The sequence below is a fragment of the Endocarpon pusillum genome (assembly GCF_000464535.1).
Source record: "Endocarpon pusillum Z07020 unplaced genomic scaffold scaffold7164, whole genome shotgun sequence".
NCBI classification, from domain to species: domain Eukaryota; kingdom Fungi; phylum Ascomycota; class Eurotiomycetes; order Verrucariales; family Verrucariaceae; genus Endocarpon; species Endocarpon pusillum.
Genome location: NW_006916636.1, coordinates 205,591 through 216,294, shown reverse-complemented (window position 1 = coordinate 216,294; position 10,704 = coordinate 205,591). Strand labels below are relative to the sequence as shown.

The following is a 10,704-nucleotide window of genomic DNA, read 5'->3' as shown; positions in this document are numbered from 1 at the left end:
GCTGTGCTGGCTGTGCAGGCTGTGCAGGCTGTGCAGGCTGTGCAGGCTGTGCTGCCTGGGGCTGAGACTGCGGTGGAGGTTGAGGTTGAGGTTGAGGAGATGCTAGTCTTGGAGCATCCCATGTATTTGTCATTGGCTGTTGCTGAGGTGCAGCAGTGTTACTGTTGGCCCAATCGTTGTTTGCGCTCCAATTGGGTGCTGTGTTATTCGCTTGTGCAGGTGCTGGTGCTGGTGCTGGTGTCGGTGGCGGCATCGAAACCCCCAGACCAGCGTTATTACCTGCCGTAGGCATATTGTTGACGCTTCGAGCTGTCGGAACATTGTAGTTAAGGAAATGGTATACAGGAGCTGAGATCGCGGTTGGTTCTGCAATGCCGACGCTGGATCCGTCTGATCTCTCGGGAACCGGGGGAGGAGGTGGCACATCGCCGCCAAGTGCAGTCTTACGATTCCATGATTAGCACATGGGTTCAGAGGGGGTCGAGGATCAAACCGGCATACCTTTGCCCTAAGCAGCATGTCAATTATCTCATTTTTGTCCATCTCCTGTAGCTTTCTCTTCTCCTCATCTCCCGTGGGCTCATCTTCAATTTTGATACCAATCGCTCTCTCAATTTGTTCTACATCCCAAGTATCATCAGCCTCTGACCAGTACGTTAGATTCGACTGAGTATCACTGTCCGACCAGCAGTCTTCATCGGTTGGAGTGCCACAATCATGAAGATAGCCCCGCGTACACCAACTGCTGAAGCAGGCAGGATGTCTGCTTCGTCTAGGCTGCGGCACGAGGGGTTCTGAGGGCAGAAGGGAACTAGTCGACTCACCTTTGGTGCGATACTTAAAAATGAATCGCGCATAGGGTTCTTCAACTGTGTCCAGGTACTCGGGAGATCTTCGTTTATGCACATAATTGAATGCTGGTCCAGGTTTGACTTGATGTGTAGTTGGTATGTCTTCTGGCACATCATATGGAGGTTCTTCGCCCGCATCGGGTCGCAAATCCTCATCAATGAATTTATGGGGTTCACCATAGTATCGACCATGAGGCCCGTTCAAGGGTCTGAACTGTGCTGGCGTTGCTGCTGTACCATGCTGTGCGGTTGTGGGACTTGTTTGATTCGCCTGAGCTGTCGCAGGGGCAGTGTCCCATGGTTCTGGGGCTTGGGTGCACGTGTTGGCGTTGGTATTCCAGTCTTGGTTCTGAGTGTTATTTGCGTTCCAATCTTGGTTCTGTGTGCTATTTGCGTTGTTGTTCCAAGAGTCTTGAACTTGGTGGGTATAATTGGGGTTTTCATTCCAGGAAGAGTCAGGATTGTTCGCTTGACCCGTGTTGTTTGATGATTGATTCCAATCATTCGTCGGAGCTTCAGTTTGGGTAGCAGTAGTGTTCCAATTGTCCGTTTGCCCTCCACCGGTATCGTTGTTGTTCCAGCTCGAGTCACCAGCTTGAGCTTGATTGGTGTCGTTACCGCCACATCCTTGGCTGTTGTTGTCGTTTGGTTGACCACCAGCGTTGCCGGTGGTTTCTTGACCATCCAACTGGTTTGTTCCATCTTGCGTGGGGTCTTGAGATCCTGGTTTTGAAGGAGGCGGACCCCAAACACCACCGCCTGGATGGCTAGTGGTAGAGAGAGGTACCTGGGCGGCTGGACCAACTGGATAAGCAAATTGAGGATGTGGATATTGGTGAGAAGTTTGGTAGGGTGCCGCATAGTTTGGTGGCGTCAAGTAGCTTGAGCCCGGCACATGTTGTCCTTGCCAGTTTGGTTGACCGTACGGTAGATAACCCGCTGATGTGGACCAGCCGGAATAAGCAGGGGCGCCATAACCAATAGGCTGATAGCTAGGGATCGTACTTGGATAATTCGACATTGGAGGTGGATAGCTCGGATCTGGAGCTAGTGAGTAACCTCCAACTTGTCCATGTGAACTTAGCATTCCAGCATGAGCCAAGGAAGGGTTGGCATAATTATTATGCCCTGGAGCATGTCCTGGTACTTGGTGAGATTCAGTTTGCTGTGTCTGTCCGTGACTTTGTGGTTGTGGAGGATGCTCTTTTCCCTGTGATTGACCAGCATTTGCGCTGAAGCTTTGTGGACCATATGGTGGACCCGGTGCACCGTAACCAGAAGGCTGTTGTGGAAGTTGATCGTTGAAATGAACATGCCGCTGTGGACGTTGAGCGTTTGACTGATCCTGGGTGATGGCAGGCCCAGGTTGCCAAGGCTGGGAGAAGCCAGGAGGATAGGCGTAGCCAATATACGGCTGAGTTTGTGCTGGTGGCGGCTGGGTATGGGCATAACCACTCGATGGCCCAGGGGCTACTGGCAGTGGGTAAGGTGCATTCCAAGACCAAGCCTTTTGTTCTGCGGGCCCAGGTCCCTCGCCATCCAATCCAAATTGGTGGATATCCGCGGCACCATCGTTCATAAAACCAAGGAACAGGTCAGCCTCGGGTTCAGCCACTTGAGCGTTTTCAGTATCACTTGGTGGCGCAGGTTCTTCGGTCAGCGTCTCGCTGCTGCTTGGTTCCGAGGTCTGTAAAACAGAATCATCAACATCTGATGATGCGTTCAAACTAGGCTCGATATCTTCCTTTGATCGGCACCTCAGAACAAATACATCGATTGTCCCAAGAGCTTCAAAATGCTGGCGGTCCATGTTGGGAGGAACCTTGTCAAGAGGCACTGAGATTTACGTCCGTCAGTTTTGTTAACCAGAAACGGGTGGCTGAGGCAACTCACGGATGTTGTGCTTGTCAAAACGCCATTCTCTACCAAGATAGTGTCCATATCCAAGTGCTCTCTCCCTCTGACGCACTCTGAGATCAATTTCTGTCATGTTTTGAGGAACTCCTGGGTTTGGGCGCTGCAAGCCAAGACGGTTGCGATTACACTGATAATCGCCATCCATGAATATCAACATGGCCAGACCTTCTGCTATGTATTTCCTGGATCTCAGACGTACTGCGAACGGCTGAGGGTGTTCGGGTATGGCAATGTAGGTCTCCACCACGCCATCTCCGTAGGTAGTGCCATATTCAGGGAAGGGAGTTTGGGTATTACCCCACTCAACTTCACATCTCAGCTGCCTCAGAGTAGGCATTCTGGCATCAGTTTATTTTGTTCTCGGCCACGAAGTAGCTGTACACGTGAGCTTCGATGGCGGACTATGCCAATCTTCCTTGGACGGGGAAGATCATCCACGTAAGGGCCCTCAGCTGGTTGTTCTGGGATTTTGGCTGGACTTTGTAGTTGGAGGAGTTGTTGATCAGGCTCAGACTTTCAGACGTGTGGGTGGTAAGCAAGTAAAGACGTGGAGCACAATGACGGTTGGCTAATGTGATGGAACACCGGTATTCGCGATTGGGGCACAACAGAGAGTGTGCCCTGCTTGGTCGTACGCGGATGCTAATAAGAAAATGTTATGCAGCAGCACTTGTGAGTGGTTTGTGTCTTCGTTGGTCAGCTTCAAATGCAAGAGTATTAAATGCCGAAGAGTGTGGAGAGTACGCAGACAACCATTCTTCTGTGAATGCGGTGTCCTCGCTGCATTTCTGAATGGCTGAAGGAGAAAAGAAGCGGGATCTTATCTTGAGGTGCCAGAAGTGATGGGCAGGGAGGCGTAACAAGACAACTGCGGATTCGAGGTATTCAAAGGCCACTGCGAGTCAGGAGTGAGAAGTGCTTGATTAACACGCTGTTCTCTACTGGTATGTCACAGTCCCCACAGAACCTACAAGGACAGAGGAGTTATCAGTCTACCGTTGACAACCATTGTATTCTCTCCCAAGGTCAGATGTCGCCGCTCAATGTGCTGCTTTTGCTCTCAGAGTTCTGAACATTGATTGTCCATCGCGTTCTACGTGGCGATTTCGCCTAAAGTCATGCTCAAGTATCCCTTCGTACATGGGATCCTCTCATTTTTCCATGGAATCCTCTCATTTTTCCATGGACGTCGATGCCGACTTTTGGTCATGGCGTTTTGGGAATGCAATGAGGCAATGCGTGCTTTCCAAGCGCGGTGTGCTCCCCATAACTCTTTCCTTGGTCCTAGAAAGCTCGAAACAGTTTGCAGCCTCATATACATAGCAAGCTCACTACTTGCGGGAGAAGCTCTGCATGACGTGTTGATGGAGAATCATCCTATTCCTGCTGCTCGATGAATCACGAAAAGCTGCCATCCAGATTGCGATTCGCTTCCTTTAAGGAATGCAAAGCATCACACGAATATCTGCAGAGGATGGTTACATGGTCGAGAGATATGAGTGTGCTTGGTGCTAAAACAACCATCTCACCTTTTCAATGGAGTCGTGCTAATGATGTGCATGTTGAAGCCATTTCTGCACTCGCCGCGTCCTGCATCCTTGGGTGGATCTTCGCAGGTCATCAGGGCGGACTCGGAGTATGAAGGACACTTTCCAAACACATGAGATTTGGCAAGTACGTTGCTTCAGCTTGCACGCTCCTATGAGGACGTTGACGCAGTTTGAAACATTCAAGTTCGCTACCTGCAAATGTCGCGATCGTTCTAATCCAAAATAGGAATAGATCGAGCATATACCTACCTTTACACCTTGCAATACTCCGTGCTCGAGCAATATCCGGGCTGTGACGATCGAGGCTGGCCGCAACTTGAGACACATGATCAAAGCGGGCAAACCCGGCTTCCTGGGCCTCGGTTGGGCATCAAGAGCCTTCTATAGCCAGTACGGGAGAATGCGGACTGGATGCGGCTTGAGGATACGAGCGCCTGGTTTGGTCGAGGCTCGCTCCACGGCGCAATCCGATTTTACCTCGTTCGAGTGTACCAATCAGGCCTGATGGCACGACACTGCCGGCGCCTTGTGTGACCCGTGCGAACGAGATACAATCCACAATGAATATCCTTTGACAGCCGTCGCCGACATGGAAAAGGTCATCAAATCCACGCTTTGTCCCCAACCATCCACGGTTGGAGGCGGAACAATACCGCCAATACTCCCTTATAGGCTTTCTTATCTTTCGTTCCCGAGTATATCCATCTGGAAAGGAGACTGTGGTATTGCAACCTGTTAGTGCTCCTTCGTATGCTCAATGACGATCCGTCATGTGGACCATGGAGAAGCCTGGGAGACCGAACTATGGTCCATCTCAAACATTGCTGGTGACATGACTCATGGGCTTTACAAGGCTGTTTCCTGGTGCTGTGCTTTAGCGGTAGAGGGCCGTTGGCCAACCCGCCTTACTTCCGCTCATGGTGCCACAACGACCAATACAGTACAACGAAGCGACCAATTGTTCAGCAGTCTCCCATCTTTACCACCTGTTTACCCATGCTAGTGATAAAAAATACCCCTTTTAGCACATTCGGGGTCTTTTGGGATAGCACTATAACCATTGCATGGCCTCTCTGGCGCCTCAACGCCAATTAGAATCCAATATCTGTCTTCACATGTGAGACTATGTGCACCTTCCATGCTATGAGGTCATACTGGTCAGATCGTCGTTGCAGCTTCATCTTCTCATTATAAGTATCTATTGAAATACTCCTACATATTACTTATTATACTGACCTCATCTTGTGTTCAATTCAGACCACATCATTTGATTGCCCTCCCAAACGTGTACCACCACTCTTGTCCTTGGTATCGTGATTATCACTTATCTCTGATCAGAAATACGAAGGGTGCCTGTATTCCAGTCAGTGTAAAATACCAGTAGAAGCTCTTCGAGGAGTCGACAGATTGTTTTGGTTCTTGTCTTGAAGATGTCGCCCTCTTCATCTTCACCTCCTGGTGACTCGTTACCCGAGCCCCAAAGCTCCAGGAGCATTGCCATTCCTTCCAAGCACCCTCTCTCCTCTTCTTCTGAAGCTACGACACGGTGTGGCTGTCGCTGCGGGGGCTGTACATGCTCCCTGAGGACATGCTGCAACCCTGGCCACTCGGTTGCGGACTCCAACCGCGAAGCTTATGGAGGACAGGGTACAAATATTGGTGCTGCCTCCAACAACGTCTCCAATCTCAACGCGTCCTCCCTCGAAGCCCAGGGTCCTAAGATCACGATCGTGGCACCCCCCAGCCTCGAAATCCTCAGCAAGCTGAACGAATGCACACCGCGACAGCTGGCCGAGTCCCGAACCGAACAATATCTCGATGATGTCGATGACGACGCACCATGGCTACAGTTCCTCTCGCAGCCAAGCATGACCAGCGATGCACCCGAACTTTCCGGCATGTTCTTCGGCGCCCCTGACATGGAGGACGGCTCCATGGAAAACAACCCGGCCAGTCACGGTAGCGGCTCGATGCTGTCGTCGTACGTGTCAGGGTTGACATCACGAGGCGAGGCGGCGGGTGCAATTGTCCAACATGCTGGAGCAGCTTTGACAAATGCCTCTGGTCGGTCCAATTCCGGCAACCAACGCAATCTGTACCTACAGGTGCTTTGAGGAGTTGATAGCATTATGCCATCACTGGGTGGCTTTGAGCCGTTGATATGGGTCGGTAGAGGCTACCTGGACCGCACGCTTCTAGGACTCTGATATACATGCAATACCCGTTTGGATGAAGCAGCGACCAGTGAGCTCATACCACCTTGAGGTCGCAGAACACAAGATTTTGTCGGGATGATGGATGGATGGATCTGATTTTCTTGCTCTGCGCCTGTTCCAGCTGTGTTTCCTCTTCGTCCATGCAGAGGTCTTCTTCTACATGGCTTTTTTCTGGAGTCTCCATAGTTGTACCCTGTCCCAGTCTCGGTCAGCTTCGCTTGGGTTGATTTTTTCTTTTTCTTGTCAGCATGATGATCTTGTTGGTGTGTTGTACTCGTTGCGGCGTTTTCATGGCCTTGTTCTTGTCATGCTGTGTCGATTCATATGTACATTATTAGCTGACAGATAGCTAATTGATCCATTTTGAGAAGTACTTCGTTGGCTCCAGGGGCCGACAATAATACTTCTAATAACTGTTTTGCTCTCGCGTCGAGATCCGAAGCAACCAGCAAAAAAGCTGGCGGTTGGAGCGTCCGCCAAGACAAAATCTCCGAGCTCTTTTATAGGGAGGTTATAACCCCCTACTAACTAGTACTACTAGTATTATTGAGCACAAGCCACATACCTGCCATCTCTTGGAGCGCCGCTTTGTGAAGATTTCTGTTTGCTAGTTAGTATGTCCTCCACGACCTCTTCCAACCGCGACACCGCATCATCGCATATCTGATAGTGCACGACGAGGCGCCCACCCAGCATCTTCAGCCCATGCAGCTTCGAGACCTCCACAAACTCATCACGTGACACTCCAGCGTCTTCCAGGTCAAGCCACACCATATTTGTCTCAACAGGCCGACTCACTCTGCCACCTCTTTTCTCCCACATCTCCGCGATCCGTCTGGCTCTAACATGTGTCTCTCTCAGCTTGCCACCCTCGCCGTTCGGGCCATGCCCAAACACGTCGTCGACAGCTGCTCGAGCCGCAGCTGCAATGATGCCGGACATTCTGACCCCCCCACCAATTGATTTGCGCACCCACCTTGCATGCTTGGTGAATGCCTTTGAGCCGACAATGACACTCCCCATTGGTGCACCTAGCCCTTTTGAGAAGCACAAGCTGACGCTGTCGAAGCACTCGCAGAATTCGGGGATGCTGCCCGCACCTGCTGCGGTGACCTCCCAGAGCCGTGCGCCGTCCAGATGTAATCTGATATTATTTTCTCGCGCAAAAGCGGAGATCTTGCGCACTTCTGACAGTGGCATTATAGTCCCCGAGAGCGTGTTCTCGAGAGAGATTACTTTGGTAGGGCAGGAGTGGATATCATCGCTGATTATGACGTGTCTCTTGACATCTTGTAAAGTCAGATAAACGCCATTGGAGGGCATTATCCCCATGACCTGTGCGCCGGAAAGCGACGCCACCCCCCCGGCTTCAGAGTTCAAGATGTGCGCCCTTCTGTCGCATAGCACAGAGTGAGGGGGTTGCGTGAGGTGACAGCGCAGAGAAACTTGGTTGCCCATGGTGCCGGAGAGGACGAGGAGGGCAGATTCATGCGAAGTCAGGGCCGCCATGGATGATTCGAGAGATGTGGTGGTGGGGTCTTCGAGGAAGACATCGTCGAAGAGGGTAGTATTCTCGATCGCGGTGAGCATTGATGCGGTAGGCGTGGTGATTGTATCGCTTCGAAAGTCGTAGGCTGCGGGGCCGGGCTGCTGCCAGGCATTGCTTTTGCTTGTTGGAAAGAGGATGTCCGGGGAGGAGAGAGAGCCCATTGCGAAGAATAGTCTGCGTCCGGTTGGTTTCCGGAATGAGAGGTAAGGCTTACAAACTGTCGATAGAAATTCTCTGACCGTGGGAGCTGTTGTTGAATATGGTGGCGTATACTGAAGCCGAACCATATATGGCTGGAAGAATTTGCTGGGTGACATGGAATGAAAACCAAATCGATCTCACAGCGGATTGGCAGTGACTGGCAGTCGGCGATTGGCGGTCGATTGGCGGTCGATTTCCGATAAGAGATTTCTTGGCGCAGGGTAACAAATTGAAGCTTGTAAAAGCTTAGCGTAGCGCGTCCGACGTGGCACTCCCTTCGCGTCCGCCAACACTGGAATCTATCCTCGAATCATATTACCCGCACATCAGCCATGACGATCCCCAAAATTGACATATGCTGCAGCAAATGCCATGTTGTATTATGCTCTTCCAGCAACGAATGGAAAAGGTTGGAGGATGTCTCGCTCATCACACCGGTACAGAAAACATGGCTCCAAACAATCACGATAGCAAAAGCTCAGGGCTTCTTGCCGCTCGAGCCAGTGCCAGCAGATTTGCACAATGACATAGTTTCCGAAGCAACATGCGCCAAATGTGGAAGCGTTCTCGGTCAAGGATTCGGAGATGTTTTCCATGAGGATCCTATAGTGAATAGGTGTGTTGCATCCGATGCCCTTCTCTCAGCACAGCTGACACCTCAATAGCGAACAAATCTATTTTGTCGACTCAGCTGTTATTCTCAAGAACTCGGACACTCCCGAAGAGGTGTCCCCAATTGTCACCGAGAACGTCCGAAAGGACATGTTACGAGCTGCAAGATCCTCCTCACAAGATCGTGTTATCCACGACCAGACTCCAACAGTCAGCAGTCCCGTCCAGACCCCCTGTCAAGAACAGTCGCAGACATTGCCTGCGGGTCAAGAAGTGGAAAAAGTGCTGAGCCGCTTTACACAACAAGACATGGGGATCAAGAAGCTCTCCCGAGATCTCGAATCGCTGCAAAATCGGATGCTCGCATTGGAGAAGTCTATGACCGATATCCGCACGTATTCGCGGGCGGCCTCCATAGATGGTCCAAAAAGCGGACGAGATATGTTCATCGATAATTTCGAGGCTATGTTTGATGCACTGAAGGATGCTCGGTCTGCGGCTATCACTATAGAAGGGCTGAGATCGGAAAACGAGCAGTTAAAGCAGAGACTAAGCTATTCCGCCGCACCTACAATTAGCGAGACTCAAAATGAACCATCCGAAAGTGTGGTCGAGACGGCTTCAGACATACCGATTACTGGTGCTCTAGAGCCTGTAAAGGAAAAGAGGTCTTACATACGACGGAAACCTCTCGCGTCACGCAAGTCAACCACAAGGGCAGCACCAGGATCGTTGGGCCCGGAGTCGGGCTTCGCTTCTAATCACGATGAAGACGATGCATCTTATATTGATAGTCTTACGGCTCTCAACCAAATTAGCGCGGCTATGGCTCCTGCTCTTTCTACAAGCCAAGCACAGAGTGGAGCGTCCAATCAGCACTTTAGCAATCATCTTGGCGAGGAGTCGGCAAGCCTTCTGTCAAACGCAAATTATATCCCGGCTATTGGAGAGAATATACTGACGACCCAGCCTAGGAAGCGCCGTAGGACAGGCGACATGCTACCGAATCGGGAGGATCTTAAAAGTTATGCCACGAAGACGAGAGGGGCAACGCATGCAGCCGACCTATCTTCCGACAGTGGCTCCAGATATCAATCTCGGGAACCATTACAAATCAAAGCTGAGTCTTCAACCTCGCAAGAAACAGGACTTCGTCCTTCAATAGCCACACAACTACAGAACGCAGCAGATTCGTTCAACATAGCAAGCACTGACAAAATGATGATCGACCCCGCGCTCCGTTCGACAGGAGCCCCAGCCAATCCAAATCCGCCCGCCCTAGCTGTCTTATCATCAATTGAAAATCCACCCGCTCAGAGACAACCTATGCACCCAGCGCCGCAGGCAAGAACTGTGGGTGGGCCACAGCATGAGAGTGACCAGGAAAGACGCATCAGGGAGTACAAGGCTAGAGATGCTTTACGGAAACGAAAGGCGCGGGCAGCATCAACGGGCAAGAAGAAGATTGTTGGGGAGGAGAGGTTCAAGCAAGAGGAGAAGATCCGAGCACGGGACAAAATGGTTCGCGAGTTAATGGAGAGGGAGGAGATGTTAGAGAACGATAGTGACTTATAGACTGGAAGCATTGTTGATTTACTGGCGAGCTGAGCAAAGGGAGATGTGAATTCTGCACAGCATGTAGTGATGAGCGCAGCCAATAATAATAACATGCAGAAAGAAAGAAAGAGTCTGTTCTATTTGTTACTTTTGGATATCAATTGATACATAATTTCAAGTGATGCGAATTGCCTGTTCTGCTCTGAATGATGATAGGTCTATCCCTCAGGGAAGACCTAGAAAGATTGCAA

General features: G+C 50.8%; 4 protein-coding genes across 4 annotated transcripts in view; 2 read left to right on the top strand and 2 right to left on the bottom strand.

The window, feature by feature from the left end:
* EPUS_04695 (uncharacterized protein) overlaps positions 1-3,105 on the bottom strand; it is a gene marked incomplete at both ends in the record, with an annotated part of 4,379 nt that extends 1,274 nt beyond the window's left edge. Inside the window, 3 exons of the mRNA XM_007807632.1 lie at positions 502-644; positions 825-2,687; positions 2,745-3,105. Coding sequence (XP_007805823.1) covers positions 502-644; positions 825-2,687; positions 2,745-3,105 — 2,367 coding nt within the window. The remainder of the gene's footprint in view (positions 1-501; positions 645-824; positions 2,688-2,744) is intronic.
* A 2,643-nt stretch (positions 3,106-5,748) lies between these two features.
* Positions 5,749-6,432, top strand: EPUS_04694 (uncharacterized protein; the record flags this gene model as incomplete). The annotated part of the gene is made up of 1 exon (XM_007807631.1): positions 5,749-6,432. One exon carries the CDS (start codon positions 5,749-5,751, stop codon positions 6,430-6,432), a length of 684 nt encoding a protein of 227 aa, XP_007805822.1.
* A 645-nt stretch (positions 6,433-7,077) lies between these two features.
* Positions 7,078-8,400, bottom strand: EPUS_04693 (uncharacterized protein; the record flags this gene model as incomplete). Its single annotated transcript, XM_007807630.1, has 1 exon — positions 7,078-8,400. The coding sequence occupies one exon, from the start codon at positions 8,398-8,400 to the stop codon at positions 7,078-7,080; it is 1,323 nt and encodes a 440-aa protein (XP_007805821.1).
* Positions 8,401-8,616: 216 nt separating this feature from the next.
* On the top strand, positions 8,617-10,471 carry EPUS_04692 (uncharacterized protein; the record flags this gene model as incomplete). The annotated part of the gene is made up of 2 exons (XM_007807629.1): positions 8,617-8,900; positions 8,950-10,471. The coding sequence occupies 2 exons, from the start codon at positions 8,617-8,619 to the stop codon at positions 10,469-10,471; spliced, it is 1,806 nt and encodes a 601-aa protein (XP_007805820.1).
* Positions 10,472-10,704: the final 233 nt, after the last annotated feature.